General features: G+C 33.8%; 1 protein-coding gene across 7 annotated transcripts in view; it reads right to left on the bottom strand.

Moving 5' to 3' along the window:
* CADPS (calcium dependent secretion activator) overlaps window positions 1–16,037 on the bottom strand; it is a 943,138-nt gene that overhangs the window by 113,360 nt on the left and 813,741 nt on the right. For all 7 annotated transcript variants that reach the window (XM_053720994.1, XM_053720992.1, XM_053720993.1 and 4 more), the window contains one exon: window positions 14,114–14,221. In XM_053720994.1, the coding sequence (XP_053576969.1) occupies window positions 14,114–14,221 (108 nt within the window). The remainder of the gene's footprint in view (window positions 1–14,113; window positions 14,222–16,037) is intronic.

Consider the following 16,037-nt stretch of genomic DNA (forward strand, 5'->3'; position numbering starts at 1 on the left):
TTTGACCCCACATATTAATGTGTGGGTGTGGTGTACAAAGTTCCTAACTTCAGAAACCCGTCCATCCATCTTCAAGGTAAGTATGCAGCAGACACTATATTTTGGCTGCTCACATGTACAGGCAGGCCCCAGGTTACGAACAAGATAGGTTCTGTAGGTTTGTTCTTAAGTTGAATTTTTATACGTAAGTTGAAACAGGCACTTTTTTTAGGTGAAACTCAAGCCAAACATTTTTTTAGTTTTGGATAGCATAGGGAAAAGTTTGTTTTGCTATGTGTGCCCCTGTTCAGAAAATTTCACATCACTGTCTGTCCATGTGACAATTGGATTTTGAGTATTTTGGGTTATCTTGGAAAGAAGGATTGGCGATAAAGCTCTAGTGGAGACACCTTTTTCCCATGATAACTCTAACAGGAGTAAATTTCCCTTCCTAGGGGTAGATTTCCTCTAACTTTCTGTTGTGAGGAAATTAGATTAAATCTTTCTAATGAGGATATGACAGTAACTTCCTGTGTACAGTACTGTACAGACGAGACGCGCATCCGGTGTTGCAAGGGAGCGTGGGACAGCCTCCACGCTCAGTCGCAACACTGAATAATCAGGAAGCCACACGAAGCCTCACAGTGTCACGAGGGAGCATGAGGCTGAATCCTGACTGAAGCGGTGGAGAAGGAAAAGCTCACTGTGACCTGCTGGAAACAAGACAGACGGATTTTGTTGTACTTAAGTCAGATATCCATAAACCGGGGACTGTCTGTACTTTTGCACAAGCATTTACAGGAGCAGGGCCTGTAAATCACCCTGAATGAACATGCGTGGGGTGATTTATAACCACCAGCTCACAGGTGGCAGAGAGGCTAAGAAGCAACAGTTGTATGAATGATGTTGCTTACATTGCGGTAAACAGACCTGCAAAAGCTCCAAAGCAGTGTTCACTGCTTAGAACATGGAGCATTTTGTCTCTGCTGAATAAATGTAAAAATTACAACAAATATATAGGAAATATTAAAAAAAAAAAATAACGAGCAATTTTTCAAATGTTCACCCTTATCCCTAATTAATTGTGGATAGTGACATTCCAGAGTGTCTTAAAGGGAAATGAAACTAATTTTTTTTCTTTCATGATTCATATAGAGCATGTGATTTTAAACAACTTTCCAATTTACTTCTATTATCTAATTTGTTTAATTGTCATGGTATCTCTTGTTGAAAAGGATACCTAGGTAGGCTCCGGAGCTGCTGATTGGTAGCTTCACATATATGCCTCATGTTATTGGCTCTCCCAATGAGTTAAATAACTCCCAGTAATGCATTGCTGCTTTTTCAACAAAAAATACCAAGAGAAGGAAGCAAATTAGATATTAGAAGTAAATTGGAAAGTTGTTTAAAATCATATGCTATATCTGAATCAAGAAAGAAAAATGTGTTTCTTGTACCTTTAAGACCCTTGTTGAGAATCACTAATACATCGATGCTAGATTGATAGATAGATACATTAGATAAATACAGAAATACATGCATAGGTTTCAGAGTTGAAGATATGTTTTATCAATTACTACCAATGTGATTGGTTCAGAAAAGAATAAGAGTTATTCACTTTGAATTTACTGTTTAGTTTTGAGCACAAGAAAAAACATAATTTATGTAAGAACTTACCTGATAAATTAATTTCTTTCATATTGGCAAGAGTCCATGAGCTAGTGACATATGGGATATACAATCCTACCAGGAGGGGCAAAGTTTCCCAAACCTCAAAATGCCTATAAATACACCTCTCACCACACCCACAATTCAGTTTAACGAATAGCCAAGCAGTGGGGTGATAAAGAAAGGAGTAGAAAGCATCAACAAAGGAAATTTGGAAATAATTGTGCTTTATACAAAAAATCATAACCACCATAAAAGGGTGGGCCTCATGGACTCTTGCCAATATGAAAGAAATGAATTTATCAGTTAAGTTCTTACATAAATTATGTTTTCTTTCATGTAATTGGCAAGAGTCCATGAGCTAGTGACATATGGGATATCAATACCCAAGATGTGGAGTTTTCCTCTCAAGAGTCACTAGAGAGGGAGGGAATAAAAATAAAAACAGCCATATTTCGCTGAAAAAATTAATCGACAACCCAGAAAAATAAGTTTATTTTCATTTTTGAAAGAAAAAACTTAAATCAAAAGCAGAAGAATCAAACTGAAACAGCTGCCTGAAGAACTTTTCTACCAAAAACTGCTTCCGAAGAAGCAAATACATCAAAACGGTAGAATTTAGTAAATGTATGCAAAGAAGACCAAGTCGCCGCTTTGCAAATTTGATCAACTGAAGCTTCATTCTTAAAAGCCCACGAAGTGGAGACTGATCTAGTAGAATGAGCTGTAATTCTCTGAGGCGGGGCCTGACCCGACTCCAAATAAGCTTGATGAATCAAAAATTTCAACCAAGAAGCCAAGGAAATAGCAGAAGCCTTCTGACCTTTCCTAGGACCAGAAAATAAAACAAATAGACTGGAAGTCTTCCTGAAATCTTTAGTAGCTTCCACATAATATTTCAAAGCTCTTACCACATCCAAAGAATGTAAGGATCTTTCCAAAGAATTCTTAGGATTACGACATAAGGAAGGGACAACAATTTCTCTACTAATGTTGTTAGAATTCACAACCTTAGGTAAAAATTGAAAAGAAGTCTGCAAAACTGCCTTATCCTGATGAAAAATCAGAAAAGGAGACTCACAAGAAAGAGCAGATAGCTCAGAAACTCTTCTAGCAGAAGAGATAGCCAAAAGGAACAACACTTTCCAAGAAAGTAGTTTAATGTCCAAAGAATGCATAGGCTCAAATGGAGGAGCCTGTAACGCCTTCAGAACCAAATTAAGACTCCAAGGAGGAGAAATTGATTTAATGACAGGCTTAATTCGAACTAAAGCCTGTACAAAACAGTGAATATCAGGAAGTATAGCAATCTTTCTGTGAAATAAAACAGAAAGAGCGGAGATTTGTCCTTTCAAGGAACTTGCAGACAAACCCTTATCCAAACCATCCTGAAGAAACTGTAAAATTCTAGGAATTCTAAAAGAATACCAGGAGAATGTATGAGAAGAACACCATGAAATGTAAGTCTTCCAAACTCTATAATAAATCTTTCTAGAGACAGATTTACGAGCTTGTAACATAGTATTAATCACTGAGTCAGAGAAACCTCTATGACTTAGAACTAAGCGTTCAATTTCCATACCTTCAAATTTAATGATTTGAGATCCTGATGGAAAAACGGACCTTGAGATAGTAGGTCCGGCCGTAACGGAAGTGGCCAAGGCGGGCAACTGGACATCCGAACCAGATCCGCATACCAAAACCTGTGTGGCCATGCTGGAGCCACCAGCAACACAAAAGACTTTTCCATGATGATTTTGGAGATCACTCTTGGAAGGAGAACTAGAGGCGGGAAGATGTAAGCAGGTTGATAACACCAAGGAAGTGTCAGCGCATCCACTGCTTCTGCCTGAACATCCCTGGACCTGGACAGGTATCTGGGAAGTTTCTTGTTTAGATGAGAGGCCATGAGATCTATCTCTGGAAGCCCCCACATCTGAACAATCTGAGAAAACACATCTGGATGGAGAGACCACTCCCCTGGATGTAAAGTCTGGCGGCTGAGATAATCCGCCACCCAATTGTCTACACCTGGGATATGCACCGCAGAGATTAGACAGGAGCTGGATTCCGCACAATCAAGTATCCAAGATATTTATTTCATAGCTTGGGGACTGTGAGTCCCACCCTGATGATTGACATAAGATACAGTTGTGATATTGTCTGTCTGAAAACAAATGAACGGTTCTCTCTTTAGCAGAGGCCAGAACTGAAGAGCCCTTAGAATTGCACAGAGTTCTAATATATTGATTGGTAATCTCGCCTCTTGAGATTTCCAAACCCCTTGTGCTGTCAGAGATCCCCAAACAGCTCCCCAACCTGAAAGACTTGCATCTGTTGTGATCACAGTCCAGGTTGGGCGAACAAAAGAAGCCCCTTGAACCAAACGATGGTGATCTATCTACCATGTCAGAGAGTGTCGTACATTGGGATTCAAGGATATTAATTGTGATATCTTTGTATAATCCCTGCACCATTGATTCAGCATACAAAGCTGTAGAGGTCTCATGTGAAAACAAGCAAAGGGGATTGCGTCCGATGCTGCAGTCATGAGACCTAAAACTTCCATGCACATAGCCACTGAAGGGAATGACTGAGACTGAAGGAGCCGGCATGCTGCGACCAATTTTAAACGTCTCTTGTCTGTTAGAGACAGAGTCATGGACACTGAATCTATCTGGAAGCCTAAAAAGGTGACCCTTGTCTGAGGAATCAAGAAACCTTTTGGTAAATTGATCCTGCAACCATGTTTCCGAAGAAACAACACTAGTTGATTCGTGTGAGATTCTGCAGTATGTAAAGACTGAGCTAGTACCAAGATATCGTCCAAATAAGGAAACACTGCAATACCCTGTTCTCTGATTACAGATAGTAGGGCACCTAGAACCTTTTAAAAGATTCTTGTAGCTGTTGCTAGGCCAAATGGAAGAGCAACAAATTGGTAATGCTTGTCTAGAAAAGAGAATCTCAGAAACTGATAGTGTTCTGGATGAATCGGAATATGAAGGTATGCATCCTGCAAGTCTATTGTGGACATAAAATGTCCTTGCTGAACAAAAGGCAGAATAGTCCTTATAGTCACCATCTTGAAAGTTGGTACTCTTACATAACAATTCAAAATTTTCAGATCCAGAACTGGTCTGAACAAATTTTCTTTCTTTGGTACAATGAATAGGTTTAAATAAAACCCCAAACCTTGTTCCTGAGGAGGAACTGGCATGATTACCCCTGAAGACTCCAGGTCTGAAACACACTTCAGAAAAGCCTGAGCTTTTACTGGATTTACAGGGATGCGTGAGAGAAAAAATTTTTCTCACAGGAGGTCTTACTTTGAATCCTATTCGATACCCTTGAGAGACAATGCTCTGAATCCAATGATTTTGGACAGATTTTATCCAAAAATCCTTGAAAAACCTTAATCTGCCCCCTACCAGCTGAGCTGGAATGAGGGCCGCACCTTCATGCGGACTTAGGGGCAGACTTTGGTTTCCTAAATGGCTTGGATTTATTCCAATTTGAGGAAGGCTTCCAACTGGAAGCAGATTCCTTGGGAGGAGGATTGAGTTTTTGTTCCTTATTCTGACGAAAGGAACGAAAACGGTTAGAAGCCTTAGATTTACCCTTAGGTTTTTTTATCCTGAGGCAAAAAAACTCCTTTTCCTCCAGTGATAGTTGAAATAATAGAATCCAACTGAGAACCAAATAAATTATTACCTTGGAAAGAAAGAGATAGTAATCTAGATTTAGATGTCATATCAGCATTCCAAGATTTAAGCCACAAAGCTCTTCTAGCTAATACAGCTAAAAACATGGATCTAACATCAATTTTGATAATATAAAAAATGGCATCACAAATAAAATGATTAGCATGTTGCAGTAAGCGAACAATGCTAGATATGTCAAAATCCAATTCATGTTGCGCTAAATTTTCCAACCAGAAAGTTGATGCAGCTGCAACATCACCCAAAGAAATAGCAGGTCTGAGAAGATTACCTGAATATAAATAGGCCTTCCTTAGATAAGATTCAAGCTTCCTATCTAAAGGATCCTTAAAGGAAGTGCTATCTTCCATAGGAATAGTGGTACGTTTAGCAAGAGTAGAAATAGCCCCATCAACTTTGGGGATCTTTTCCCAAAACTCTATAGATTTTGCTGGTAAAGGATACAATCTCTTAAACCTTGAAGAAGGAATAAAGGCAGTACCTGGCTTATTCCATTCCCTAGAAATCATATCAGAAATAGCCTCAAGAATGGGAAAAACACCTGGGGAAACCACAGGAGCTTTAAAAACAGCATTTAAACAATTATTAGACTGACCGTCAATAGGACTGGTTACCTCAATATCCAAAGTAATTAACACATAAAGAACGCATATACTCTATTTTAAATAAATAAGTAGATTTGTCAGTGTCAATATCTGAGGAAGGATCTTCTGTTTCAGATAGATCCTCATCAGAAGAGGATGAATTATTATGCTGTTGGTCATTTGAAATTTCATCAGCTAAATGAGAAGTTTTAAAAGACCTTTTACGTTTATTAGAAGGTGGAAATGCAGACAAAGCCTTTATAATAGATTCAGAAACAAATTCTTTAAAATTTACAGGTATATCATGCACATTAGAAGTTGAAGGAACTGCAACTGGCAATGTACTATTACTGATAGAAACACTATCTGCATGTAAAAGTTTATCATGACAACTATTACAAATGACATTTGGTGGAATAATTTCTACAATTTTACAACAAATGCACTTAGCTTTGGTAGAACCGATGTCAGGCAGCAATGTTCCAGCAGAAACTTCAGAGGCAGGATCAGATTGGGACATCTTGCTCAATGTAAGAGAAAAAACAACATATAAAGCAAAATTATATATTTCCTTAAATGACAGTTTCAGGAATGGGAAAAAATGCAAAAGCATAGGCCTCTTGATAGAAAAGAAAACAGGAGGCAAACAACAATGGGGTATTTAAATAATGAAAAAAAATTGGCACCAAGTATGACGGACAACGTAACGTAAACTTTTTTGGCGCCAAAAATGACCGGAAATTACACACTTGTGTCACTAATGACGACGCCGTGTGAAAGGTCTCGGCGTCACGTATGACGCCGGAAATGACGAGGTTGCGTCAAAAACATATTTTTCCGCGCCAAAAAAGTTTGCGCCAAAAATGGCGCAATAAAGTCTAACATTTGACGCACCCGCGGGCCTAACACCCGCAATTGCAAAAAGTAGTCAAATTGAAAAAAGACTAAACCCCAGGTAAAAAATAAATTTCTTAAAGTGTTTATATTCCCAAATATGAAACTGACAGTCTGCAGAAGGAAATACATGAACCTGACTCATGGCAAATATAAGTACAATACATATATTTAGAACTTTATATAATTTGCATAAAGTGCCAAACCATAGCTGAGAGTGTCTTAAGTAATGAAAACATACTTACCAAAAGACACCCATCCATATATAGCAGATAGCCAAACCAGTACTAAAACAGTTATTAGTAGAGATAATGGTAAATTGAGAGTATATCGTCGATCTGAAAAGGGAGGTAGAAGATGAATCTCTGCGACCGTTAACAGAAAACCCATGAAAAAGACCCCCGTTAGAGAAATCATCGTATTCAATAGGTGATACTCCCTTCACGTCCCTCTGACATTCGCTGTACTCTGAGAGGAATCGGGCTTCAACAATGCTGAGAAGCGCATATCAACGTAGAAATCTTAGCACAAACTTACTTCACCACCTCCATATGAGGCAAAGTTTGTAAAACTGAATTGTGGGTGTGGTGAGGGGTGTATTTATAGGCATTTTGAGGTTTGGGAAACTTTGCCCCTCCTGGTAGGATTGTATATCCCATATGTCACTAGCTCATGGACTCTTGCCAATTACATGAAAGAAATGCCTACAATTGTCTTCCACTAGCACTCAATAACAAAATTATAAAATTAAATATGGTTTAAAACGTATTCTATGGTTAGCCATATACGGACTTTGTTCACCATATTTAGGAAGCAGGAATTCCTAAACATGCATTCCCCACAGCCTAAACAGCATTGAAACAAATCATTGCCAAAAATACCCAAGTTAATTAAAAAAAAAAGCATCAACATTCTGACTGCAAATATTATTAGGATAGTTTTCTGAAAATGTCAATAACTACCACAAACCACATAGCTTTTGAAAGCTGTTCTGTTAAAAGAAAAAAATAAAAAAAAAAATATGATGCTAAAATGAATAGTGATTTCTGAGAAAAAAAAGAAATGGCAAAAATCATTATTTTAGATGATAAAAAATTACCTCAAATATTCTCAGGTACATGACAGAACTATAATCATCCAGCCTTTTCTAAAAATGGAAAACAAAAGGGATAAATAAAAAGGAAACCAAGAGTGGATTGTGTGTGTGGGAGGTGGGAGGGGTATCAAAAATAAAATAAAAACTAAATTAATGAATGAATAAATAACTAAATAAAAAATAAGGCCACACAAAATTCTTGAAATGTAACAGGGAGAGGAGAGGGTAAAACTAAGAAAGGTTTAATATGATTGGCAAGACATACACTTTATTAGTTATATTCAAAAACTTTTATAATGTAACTGTGCTAGTTTGACATTCTACAAGCCTGCCAGAAGGAATAAAAATGTATATCAAACATAGGTTTATAAAAAAGGCTGGAAAAAAAAAATCAGCACAGCACAAAATATTACAAAATATGTAATATTTAGGTAATTAAGTTACTAGTCTGATCAATAGAACAGGAAGTAGTCTTGTTCAGTGCTTTGATACTAGACGCATATTTACTTGACCAATGAAAAATTTCAATCATGTCTATAATTCATAATTAATGTCATAATTTATTAAATTGAAAGGGAGTTAATTGGTCATAATAGTTTCATTTTATGTTGAGTACAATTATTGATATTTTCCTGAGAAGAGGAGATATTTAAAGTAACACAGCCACCAGAATGCATTAAAGGGAAATGAAACCCAAAAAAATGTATTTCATGATTCAATTAGGGCATACAGTTTTAAACAACTTTCTAATTTACTTCAAATAGCAAATTTGCATCATTCCTTTGGTATTCTTTATTGAAGGAGCAGCATTGCAATACAGGAAGTTAGCTGAACACATTCGATGAATCAATGACAAAAGGTTTATATGTGCAGTCACCAATCAGCAGGTAGTTCCCAGTAGTGCGTTCCTGCTCCTGAGCCTACATAGGTATTCTTTTCAACAAAGCATTCCAAGAGAACGATGCAAACTAAATAATACAAGTACATTTGAAAATTGTTTAAAATTGTAACTTAATCATGCAAGAATTTTTTGGGGGTTTCATGTCCCTTAATGATGAACACATTGTTTTATACTTTGTACATGTCTCTACTTCCTACTTCAGTATATATTTGTTTAAACTAACAGATTTAGTAATGGCAAACATATACATTTGTCCAATTGTTTCTATGCTCACAATTATCCTCACATAATTGTACTTAAACTCAGTCTTTATATTTAAAGACCAAGATTTGGGAATATTCCTATCTGAACACAACTTCCATTAAACATATACAGCTAGATAACATTCCATCTGTAAACAGAAACACTGTCATTACCAACAGAAATCTTCACAAACTTTAATGGGCATTGTTTTGTTTAAAGTCGTTAGATTTACAGCTTGGATGTAATCTAGCCCAGCATGTTTAAAGGATAGAGATGTATATGCAATTAAACATTTTAATACTAGGTAGCTATGGTAAGGTTGGATTAATAATATTATATACATTTTTTATAAGTTTATATAAAAGTATAAACTATTTATAACATGACTAAAATGCATTTAACCTGTTTTAAGTTTATTAAAAGCAACTAAAATAATATAATTATAATATAAAAATTGTGCTTCGGTAGAGGTATCTTCATATATTGGGGCCTATTTATCATCAGTCTGTCTGACATGATCCGCTCAGCGGATCATGCCCGGCAGACATTGATGAATGAATTTATTATTGCACAAGCAGTTCTTGTGAACTGCTTGTACAATGCCGCCCCCTGCAGATTTGTGGCCAGTTGGCCGCTAGCAGGGGGTGTCAATCAACCCGATCGTATAGGATCAGGCGGATTGATGTCCGCAGCCTCAGAAAGCTGCTTCATAACTGCTCTATTCGGAGCTTGATAATTCGGCCCCTTGGACTTACTTTCCATTAAAAGCCATAGTCATTATTATGCATGATACTTGAGAAGTAAATGGTAAAATTGTTTATTTTTTAAGACTTGTAATATATTACTGTTTACTCATTAGGTTGACTAAGAAGAACTTCATACACCCCAAAAAAGTTCATTAACTAAGCTGCCATGTTCCAATATACTTGTGTAAAAATAAAAAATAAATGTTAGTCGTAAAAGGTTGGATTAATTTTGTCAAGTTTAGTCTGGCAAAATGCAGGCCAAGGTATAAATATTCTCAAAAATCCAACATTTAAACAAACAAAACAAAAAATGAAACTGACCTGGACTGACCTTGAAAAGAACAAATTTTAACTAATGTAGTAATAGACTTGCATTAACTTTACTTTGTGGTATGTTTTAAATAATTTTAAGCTTTGTAAAGTAATTTGAAATAGACTTTTAAGCCACCTTAATAGCCAGCATGAAGCTTAAACCCAAATACACATATATTACAATTATTATTTCAATTAAATGTAACATTTGATTATACATTTAAGAAAAAATCAAATAGAAGAGGCTAATTTAATTTTAAATATTGAATTTCATATTATTTGTTTTTTATTTACAGTACTATTTTATTAATTTATCATTGAAATGTATTATTATTATTATTATTTAAAAGCAATATTAATGTATTTAATTATCAGACTTTTTCTATAACAGTAGCTGGTGAGTATTGTTCTTTTTTAAATATATTTAATTTGACTACCCTAATAACAATAGACACCTGTATAAGTAAAATAGAATTACACATGTAGCCTTTAATAGTAAAGTTTTTATGCTCTAAATATAGTACCTCTACTTGTTACATTTTAGTCTTCAGATTATAACAATAGTTGTTATTATGGCCGAGAGAGCCAATTAAATATAACTATTAAAGGGACAGTCTAGGCCAAAATAAACTTTCATGATTCAAATAGAGCATGTAATTTTAAACAATTTTCCAATTTATTTTTATCACCAATTTTGCTTTCTTCTCTTGGTATTCTTAGTTGAAACCTTAACCTAGGAGGTTCATATGCTAATTTCTTAGACATTGAAGCCCACCTCTTTCAGATTGCATTTTAACAGTTTTTCACCACTAGAGGGTGTTAGTTCACGTATTTCATATAGATAACACTGTGCTCGTGCACGTGAAGTAATCTGGGAGCAGGCACTGATTGGCTAGACTGCAAGTCTGTCAAAAGAACTGAAAAAGGGGCAGTTTGCAGAGGCTTAGGTACAAGATAATCACAGAGGTTAAAAGTATATTATTATAACTGTGTTGGTTATGCAAAACTGGGAAATGGGTAATAAAGGGATTATCTATCTTTTAAAACAATACCAATTCTGGTGTAGACTGTCCCTTTAAATTGGTAATACATTCTAATAATATAATACTTGTATTACACTAAATATTATATGTTACTTAAAAATAAATAAAAATAATAATAAGATAATTAAGTTACAAACTGAATACAAATTTAGAGTTTTTCTTATTTGTATTTTAGCTGGGTGTTTTTGCTACTAAGTTGGTTATGACTGAACATTTTAAAGTTGAATATAAGCTGTTGTAAAGACTGTAAGCCAAACAAATGGAAATTCTTTATAGCAAATGAGAGTAAATTAATATTATTCTATATTGGATTATGTGAATAAAACAAAGTTGGTTTAAATTGAAGCACCTGGCTTTAACCAGCCTCTACCAAATTTATTTTATACAGTACTTTAACTTTAACTTTTACAATGAAAAATTAATATTGGTGACATGTCACTTTAAATAACCCCAAAGGACTCAGCTTGTAATTAAAATGTTCAATAGATTTTTGTGGTAACTATGAAATAGTCATAATTTACCATCACATTTTATTTTATTTTTTTTCTGAAAATTAAATGTTTCCAGTTGATTATGATTTTTTTCTTCTTTTGCCTAAAAACACAGTTACATTATATCAAACTAATCAAATATGTGTGGAGGATGTTTGTACTGTTTCCATTCAGCTAGGATTTTGGATTATTATTTTTTTATAATATAAATATAATATTTGTACCTAAACAAAACATGACTCACATGGTGAGACGCTATCAATCACAAGTTAATAAACTTCAAATAAATTTATCTGTTTTTTTTTTATCAATGTTAACTTTATGTGTCATTTGATATTTGATTGTTTTATGAAAAATCAACTGAAAAATGTAAGAATTTGTTGTTAAAAAAATAATACATAAGGCAAAAGAGTCCACTTCTTTTCATATGAATGGAATAAAGAAATACAGAACAAACAAGGTTGTATGGAAATATAGTGAGGAAAACAGAAAAGGCTATATAGGCATCAAATAGATCAATCCTCAGATATTTTTTGGAAGGAAAAGATTTTACCAATATGCAGAAAGACTGCGATTTTCTGTTGGGTTGTCTTTTGATTCAATGCCTACTGGATGGGTGACATTATATTGCAGGCTCCTATAAGTTTAAATCTCAGATGAACACGCATGCATATAGCTATTAGGAGTGCTTAGTGTGCTTTATGCATGTATGAGGCATTCTCAGTGGATGTGGGTCATGCTAGTAGATGTACACAGGAAGATTATTTGACTCTTATTCATGCCACTTGACATAATGTGATAAAACATTCGACATGAGAGATAAGTTCCATTTTAATCCAGAGGAAAATAGTGAAAAGAGTGAGAAATTATAAAGCGAGAACAAAAAGGTTGTTGTTCCACCCCAAAGAAGACAATGCAGGAAGGAAAATTTATAGAAGGAATTTTAGTGAAAAACAAAGTTGTTAGCACACCATAGACGCAAATAAAAAATATAAGCAAAACATTGCATGATTGTGAACGTAAATAGCTGGAAAAAAGTATGAGCAGACGATCACAAGAGAAAATGCAAGATATTTCATACGTACAAAAGGACATGCTACACAGAACACATTTTAAGGTTAATAACATAAATATAAAGTGTTTTTACCATCGGGCTAATACATTGTTACAGACAGAATAAGTTGTTTTGCACAAAGAAGGTTACGGGAACATACAGACAAATAGATAACTTGGGTTAAGCAATGATTTGTTCATATCAATCTTCAAAAACTGCACATGTTGACACTATATTACTAAAGTGCATATTATATTGCTAAAATCCACCACACTTTCAAAAAATAAATTATGATAATCATAATAATAACAATACAGTTTGAAAATTCTAAAAAATTGTCTGATATATATTTTTACAATATTTTTTTACATAAAATATTGTTTAATCAATGTTGTTCCAAGAGGGAATTATATATATTGATCAATTTTCAAAACTGATCATTATTAAAAAAAAATATTCACTGGAATATGTTGACTCATAACTGGGGTGAAAGAATCATTTTCTATGAATTACAACATGTTTAAGTCTATAGTCATAAATTATTTTTACATTGTAGATTTTACGTAATTCTATGTTATGTATCAAAATCTTTACAGTGCAACATGTCAATTTTCAAAGAGAATGACAATCATGTGCTGCTCCCATTTCACAACAGTATTTGTTGGTCAATATCACCATATTATATTGATACATTATAATTAGACTAACTATTTTGCTATGTTTTTATTTTTAGATCAGATTTAAAAAGTCCTGGAAATCATAATTCTGAAAATAAAAATGAAATTGATTAATAGTTAATCACCCATCAATTAATTCCACTAAATGCAAAAATAAAAAAAAGTAAATAAATAAATATCATTTAGATATTGCTTAAGACTAAGAGTACTAATAATTATTTAACATTGAAATACAGTTTTCGCTACCTTCTACATTTACTTTTATCATCAGAGTTAAGTTTGTTTAGTCACAAATCTATATTTTTTATCAAAATATTTTTGTTTTGTTATTATCTCAAAATAAGTGAAGATGATAAATGACCATATATATAATAGTTTCAAATGCAGTGAAATCCTGTTAAGGTCATCAAGATAAAAAAATTAAAAAAACTTGACTAAATAAAAAAATGGCCTGTTCTTCTCCACTGCTAAATACATTTATATATTTGTACACATAACTTGTATGATTAGTATCACACAAAGACCAAGACAAAGTACACCAGAGTACAGATTTAAAGCAGAAAAGATAGCAGATAAAAGGAAAAAGGAAGATTGCAGCAGAGTTCAATTTTCTCAAAATGTGACTTATCCCCCTGTCTATTATTTTGTCACATTTTGGAGAGTCTCCCCCTTGCTGTCCAAGGAGGAGAAGGCATTTACTTACATCAAATAACCTTTCTATATATATCTCCTCATTGACCTTATCACGAAGGACATCCTGAGAGTGGCGTACAAATGTCACATAGGCATCAGCAAGGTCCATGCCCGGCTTCTGTGGAGTAAAAACAGAATGAGACAGAAAAATGTTAGACACATTTTCTTAATCATTTCTTAAATCATATTTCATCAGATGTTCTACCACATCTCCACTTTAATAGGACATATTATTATTATGCTAAAATAGGCAATGTTGGCAAATACTATATTTGAAAAAGTTTTTGGTAAACCTAACTGGTAACAATGATATATTTTGATTAAATATGTATTATTTTACAATGCTGCCTACTGCAAGAAGAAACTGGTATTTCTGCAATGCTATTGTTTATTGTACAGTGTGAGACCCCTTTAATATATGCCAGCAGGTTTCTAAATGGAAGCTTTATAGGTATATGTTTGTAGCACTAATATTTGGAGAGAAATAAAATGACTTTTACATTTAGTAAGCCTTTATTTCATAACCTGTGTTACTACCTAGTAACAAAGACAGTGACCTTGATTCATTAAAGACCAAGTTCTTAAGTTCTGTAAGATACAAATTTACAACGATCCAAAAGTTAGACGCCATGATAAACCAATAAAAAGAAAAGATAAACCTGGAACTCTCAGTGAAATTCTTCACCAAAAAAATTACGAAACTTCCTGGAAAGCAGGAACTCAAAAATGGTGTCATCTGGAATTGTTAATAGATGTGTTTGACATGAATACAAATAAACAATACAATTTTTCTTGTGATCTCTTGTTTTGTATATATATTTTTTTCTATTTAATTAGCAAGTTTATCTTGTATTTCAAGACAAACTCATAAAACAACAGTTACCAATCCGGTGCTTATTGCATTAGTTGAGAATTGTGATAAAAATGTTATTTTATTCATTCATTTGTTATTGAATGAGTTGAGGAAAATGGCCTTTAGCCCATTCATTGAGAATGCATGTTTTATTTTACATAGCACATGTAACAGTATTATGCATAAAATGTGAGGATTAAAGTGAATACTGTTTTGTAGTTGACCCTCTTTCTTATGTAGAGAAATGTAATGAAGGCCTCTTAGTGGGCTATGATAATTTTAATATAAATCTTACTTTAATTGAACACTGGGCAAAAAAAAAGTACTTTCTCACAGAGCTTGATGTAAGAACTTGAACGCCAAAAGAGCTTTTATGATTAATAGGGGACATAAAAATGCCTTTTTAAACCAGCAACCATATAATGCTTCTGTAGAACACTCAGAAAACTGTTGGTATATAAGAAATACCAGTACCTGCTAAAGAGTTTTAATATGCAATTTTATATTAGAAAATCTCATAGCTCAATTGAACTGACCAGTTTAGCTTATTTTAATCGTGTGCATACAACTAAAAACAACATAATATAATAAAAGCCAACATCATAAGTATAAAAAGGTCCAAAAAGCAAAAAAAAAAATTAAATTAACTGTTTAAATACAAATAAAATCATTGAAGGAACAATAGTATTTGCATATTATGTTTCATAAATATTTTTTTCCGTGGAACAAAAATGCAAATTGCTTTCAAATGATGTTTTTAATTTACATAATTACTTACCTTTGAAAAATAGTCTAAATAGATAATGAAACAACTAACTGTCACGTATATACACTCAAATTCAAGTGCCTATTTGTAAAGTGAGCATTTAGCTGGACAATAAGTATAACTGATACTAATCATAGAGAAGGCAATTCATTTTAAAAAACAAAAAACTTTGTTGGGGGGCGGGTGCTGCTATTTCATTTAGAAAGAGATTTTAGAGTGTTCTACATGTTTTTTTTTTTTCTTTTGAAAGCTCTGTGGAGTCATTTTTCACAGGGTGAGCCAATTTTATTATTATTTTTTTAATTATAAATTTAG

Source organism: Bombina bombina, chromosome 7, assembly GCF_027579735.1.
Source record: "Bombina bombina isolate aBomBom1 chromosome 7, aBomBom1.pri, whole genome shotgun sequence".
NCBI lineage: Eukaryota > Metazoa > Chordata > Amphibia > Anura > Bombinatoridae > Bombina > Bombina bombina.